Source organism: Brassica napus, chromosome A7 (assembly GCF_020379485.1).
Source record: "Brassica napus cultivar Da-Ae chromosome A7, Da-Ae, whole genome shotgun sequence".
In the NCBI taxonomy this organism is placed as follows: Eukaryota; Viridiplantae; Streptophyta; class Magnoliopsida; order Brassicales; family Brassicaceae; genus Brassica; species Brassica napus.
Window position 1 is genome coordinate 6,655,610 of NC_063440.1, and position 3,027 is coordinate 6,658,636.

The following is a 3,027-nucleotide window of genomic DNA, read 5'->3' on the forward strand; positions in this document are numbered from 1 at the left end:
TTGTAACCTACAAATTTTCAGTAATAGTCTTTAATTGTATTAATTTTATTAATAAAAATAATTTGATTTTTATTTAGAATTTTCAACGTGGTCTTTAAATATTTTTCAAATATCATAATTATACAGTATTGAAAAAATGATTTGTATGTAATTTTTTTCTTAGATGGCAAAATATTGTGGCTTTGTGGGGTTTGAAAGCAAGTATTCAAGGTTATTAGAAGATCATTAACCCTTGCACGGGTTCTTAGTCGAATTTTTATTTTATTTTTTTCCTGAAAAAAATAAACCAATCGCAGACCATCATGTGTCAATAGAATCCGCGAACAAACCCCTTATAGAAGAACATTAAGAGGTAATTTTTATTAAAACTGTGGACCCACCTCTTAAGAACCATATTAAAAGGTGGGTTAATGCTGCTTTTAAACTCAGACATCAACCATCAGAAAAGAAAATTGTTTTTCATTGATTTACAAAACAGAAAATTATAAAAGGAACACTTGCGCGTAAGCAATGAAGTTTTGTTTTTGACAGCGTATGTAAACATTTACAATGTCAAACCGCGGTTAGTAAAATATAAAGCGACCCCTAAAAATTGAAAAAGAGTAGTAGTAGTTGTTGATGGATTTGAATTGAACATTTTTAATCTAATAATTAACCTAAAGTCTTTCTTTTTCTCTCTCCTCGTGACCTTTAAAAACCTCCTCCAATATTCCACACCAAAAACAAGACAGACAGACAGCACGAAAAGAAAAACAAAACAATCAACAATGGCGGTGAAGAAGAAAATCTCATGGAGATCACTAGTCGCTAGCTGTTTAGGAGATCCAGATATCATAATGGCTCCTCCTCAGAAACCCAAGAGAAAAGATGACGTCATCAAGAAACAGAGCTCGTTTCAGAGACTATCGGTTCTTGATTTGAGCAACCCGAGTTCCAACACTTTATCAGAAGACCTATCGATTTCTCTCGCTGGATCAGATCTTCACAAATTCACGCTCGGCGAGCTTAAAGTCATTACACAATGTTTTTCCTCAACCAACTTCCTCGGTGAAGGAGGGTTTGGTCCTGTTCATAAAGGATTCGTCGATGATAAGCTTCGTCCTGGTCTTAAAGCTCAGCCTGTCGCTGTTAAATTGCTCGACCTTGAAGGTCTTCAAGGTCACCGTGAATGGCTGGTTCGTAATTTCATTCCATTTCAGTTTCCCCTATTAATTAATTCTGGCTCTTAATCTTCTTTTTTTTTTTTATGGTTTTCAGACAGAAGTCATGTTTCTCGGACAACTAAAACACAAAAATCTTGTGAAACTGATTGGCTATTGCTGCGAGGAAGAACATAGGACTCTTGTTTACGAGTTTATGCCTCGTGGAAGCTTAGAGAATCAACTTTTCAGAAGTGAGTTTCTTTCTCTATGCTTCTTGTTTATTGACGACCAAATTCAGACAAGAAAGTTTCTAAATTGAGATGATTTTTTTTAAATCCAAATTTACAGGATATTCAGCGTCGCTTCCATGGTCAACGAGGATGAAGATCGCTCATGGAGCTGCAACGGGTCTTCAGTTTCTTCACGAAGCAGAAAATCCTGTAATATATCGGGATTTCAAAGCTTCCAATATTTTGTTAGATTCGGTAAGCAACAAGTTTCATTTTATAACTTCTGAGTTTCAATCTCTCTTTATAAGTTCTAATCTCAAATTGTTTTTTTTTTTTTTGATCAAAAATCTCAAATTGTTTTATTTTCAGGATTACACAGCTAAGCTCTCTGACTTTGGGTTAGCCAAAGACGGACCAGAAGGAGACGACACGCACGTTTCAACGCGCGTGATGGGCACGCAAGGCTACGCAGCACCTGAATACATCATGACCGGTCATCTAACAGCGAGGAGTGACGTGTACAGCTTCGGAGTTGTGCTACTCGAGCTTTTGACCGGTAGGAGATCAGTAGACAAGAAAAGATCTTCAAGGGAACAAAATCTCGTGGATTGGGCTCGTCCAATGCTCAAGGACGCTCGTAAACTTGATAGGATCATGGACCCGAGGCTTGAAGGTCAATACTCAGAGACAGGAGCAAAGAAAGCAGCAGCTTTGGCTTACCTATGCTTAAGCCATCGGCCCAAGAACCGGCCTTGTATGAGCACAGTCGTCTCTATCCTCAACGATCTTAAGGACTATAATGATATCCCCATGGGGACTTTCACTTACACGGTGCCGAACACTCCCGAGAAGTCAGTTTCCGATAATAGAGAAGACGAAGGTCGTGTTAGGGAAAGTAATAAGGCTCGTAAGAGTCATCATCATCGATCATCGCCAACGGCTAACTCTCCGAGGACTAAGTCTCCAACAGCTAAGTCGCCCGGCGGAGGAAACCACCGGACAACTTTGCGAAATGGATTGAACTCGCCTATGAGAAATGAGGCTGGTGGCGAACGGTACTAAGTTTTCTGGTCTCACCTACTCTTCAAATTATTATTATAAAAAATCTAATGTAAATAATTAAATAGTTTGTTGTTTTTTCATCTCTGAAAAATATATATATCTTTTGTGAAAAATGTTAGATGGTCTTTTCGTTGGGGATCAATTTGATTTATATATTTTTGTCGTTTCTTTTGTTTGATCAAATCAAAGTAAGCAGAGCGGTCCAACGTGATGATATTCTTTATATCTCGTCTATAGAGAATACGCGTTATTCATCGTTTTGCTTCTTCTTTTCTTTCGTCTTTCGCCACCTTTTATGCACTTCCTCCTTAAAAGGACAATATTCTGATTTTAAGGAAAACTAGAGCTTGATCTGTGCATTCACACTCGTGTTTGTCTTAATAAAATAGGAATATTAAACTTTTCTCAGTACAAAAATATATAGATCGTACAAATATGCATTTATATGGACAATGGTTGGATTTATAATATATAATATTTATGATAAATTGACAATTTTTAATTGTGTGTAATTTGTTGATTTCTCATATTGCGGTTAGATACAAAACCAATCGAAATAATATTTTATATAATAGATTTGTCAATTAATATTT

The 3,027-nt window shown here is 36.5% G+C and overlaps 1 protein-coding gene across 1 annotated transcript; it reads left to right on the forward strand.

Moving 5' to 3' along the window:
* Positions 1 to 640: 640 nt before the first annotated feature.
* On the forward strand, positions 641 to 2,602 carry LOC106357743 (serine/threonine-protein kinase RIPK). Its single transcript, XM_013797435.3, has 4 exons — positions 641 to 1,175; positions 1,258 to 1,393; positions 1,491 to 1,627; positions 1,742 to 2,602. Exons 1-4 carry the CDS (start codon positions 768 to 770, stop codon positions 2,432 to 2,434), a joined length of 1,374 nt encoding a protein of 457 aa, XP_013652889.1. The 5' UTR covers positions 641 to 767; the 3' UTR covers positions 2,435 to 2,602.
* Positions 2,603 to 3,027: the final 425 nt, after the last annotated feature.